At 38.9% G+C, this 2100-nt stretch overlaps 1 protein-coding gene across 1 annotated transcript in view; it reads left to right on the top strand.

Moving 5' to 3' along the window:
- Positions 1 to 843, top strand: part of LOC101582869 (transcription factor E3-like) — a 3355-nt gene extending 2512 nt beyond the window's left edge. Inside the window, exon 3 of the mRNA XM_012515385.2 lies at positions 761 to 843. Coding sequence (XP_012370839.1) covers positions 761 to 843 — 83 coding nt within the window. The remainder of the gene's footprint in view (positions 1 to 760) is intronic.
- Positions 844 to 2100: the final 1257 nt, after the last annotated feature.

Genomic DNA, 2100 nt, shown 5'->3' with positions numbered 1-2100 from the left:
CTAAGGATGGCTCTGCACTGAACTTGCTGTCCCGGAAGAGGCAGGTTGTATACAGTGGACTGGCTTCCCAAACCTACGTCTAGATTGAGAGACCCCACCCTTGGGCACAGACCCGCCTCATTCCTTAAGAGGGGCAGTGGTGATTAGTGGAGATCCCTTTCAGTTGCCTGAAACCAGTACCCAGTTCAACTTGCAGAATGATGTGAGATTCCCTTACAAGACAAGAGGCTTGGAAGAAAGGGTTACAAATATGTATTGTACCCTCATTTGTTTATCTGATTTTTTTTTTACTGATTATCTTCTCAGAAGCTAGGTCACTCTGAAACTGGCCCCCACCCAGCTCTTAAGAGACACTCCTTGCCCATTCTCACCCCTCGTACCACCTACACCCCAAGGTCATTAGTTTTGGTTGGCTGGGGTCGGGCCCCAAGGAGAGTGTACCAAGGGGACTACAAATTTGTGATTTAAATAAAAGCTAGGCGTGTTTGATGCGCTTTTAACTTTGAAAAAAAAAAAAATTTCTTGTCTGATGCCAATTCAGTGTTTTTGCCCTTTTCCTGTTTAGTTGTATTTTTCTCATTGAGCTGTCATTACTCCTTTATCAAATAAAGGCTTTATAAATACGTCCCTTCTTTCTGTATGTAACATATACTTTTATTCACTGAGTGGTGTCATGTGATAAAATGTCTTAATTATAATCTGATCCAACTCACCAATGGTTAATGGTTAACCTTAAGGGTTAACCCATTTTGTGTCCTAGTTAAGAATCTTCACCTGGCTTTTGAAGGCAACAAGCAAATTACCTTATCTTCTGGAACCTATAAGTTAAACTTTCCTACTTAGAGCTACATGTCATCTACAATTATTTTGTATACATATAGTGAAGTAGTGATAATTGAAATTCACTTTCTCCATGTGGTTATTTTTATGGATTTTAAAACATCATTCTTTGTCCATTGTATATGTTGCCAATCACAAGTTCAATTTAGGGAAATCTGATACCCACCAGCTTTTCTTTGTTGTTCACAGCAGAATTGGGCTAAAGTCTTGCCCTGTGGATTGAAAAACGAAAGAATAAAAACTCATAGTAACCTTTCTATTAAGTATCTATTCTCTTTAGGGGATAGCCTGGAAGAAGGGATTTGAGAATGTCTTGAAATCACTAAATTTCTCAGCAGAATTCCATAAGACTGGCAATATATCAGGCATAAAGTGTTCTCTGTGTTTAAAGTCCTTACATATTTTAAACAAATTATCATATATGTGGCTCTGGCTGGTGCTGGTTTCCTCTGGTTCATCTCTTTTCTGACATGTCCACCTTCTAAAGAGTTGGCCATCGTGGGTCTGGTGTGCCCTGTGAGTGGGCAGCATGCCTCTCTTTCTGGTTAGATCATGTTCTTGCCCCACAGAGGCCTCCAGAGGTCTCTTTTGCTTCTGCCATATGGTCATTAAAGGTTGAGACACTGATATGTCCAAGTGAAGATGACGTTATCTAATCCTCAAGGGTAAACAAACATGCGCAAGGAATCAAATTTTTTTCTAAACCATTGAAAATGTGTGATCATTTGCTCACACATCCTAACTCAGCCTATCCTGCATGACACCTCAAAGAAGGGAACAAATATATACAGGCCCATTTTGCTGATAAATTTGAACAAGACTTACACACTTGTTCAGAAATATCTGATCATGAACATGATGAATCTCCTACTCATTTTTACTATCCTTTTCCCTAGTGTAGTTTTGCAAAGTTGTTCAATACAGAACATGCCTGAGAAATTCTTGAGGTGATGTTTGAATGAACAAGTGAATTCCTTTGTCTGAATCAATGTACATAAGCAATTAAGAAGGCAAGATGTCATGATTTCACAAGATAGACCTGACTTCAAATCCTAGTTCCACCACCATCTCTGTGTTCCTGAGTATGTATACTGATTTCTCTAATTCTCTACTTTCTGTACAGCAAAAGTAATATCTATTTCTAGTGGTTACCATGAGAATAAAATGAGCAGAATCTGTGCTTCCACTAGCATAGTTTCAAGCACATACTTATAATCAAAACCAGCATCTATCATCATCATTACTCCTCGAACACTAGTG

Source organism: Octodon degus, unplaced genomic scaffold (genome assembly GCF_000260255.1).
Source record: "Octodon degus isolate 3935 unplaced genomic scaffold, OctDeg1.0 scaffold00061, whole genome shotgun sequence".
NCBI lineage: Eukaryota > Metazoa > Chordata > Mammalia > Rodentia > Octodontidae > Octodon > Octodon degus.
This window is presented reverse-complemented; position numbering and strand designations above follow the sequence as displayed.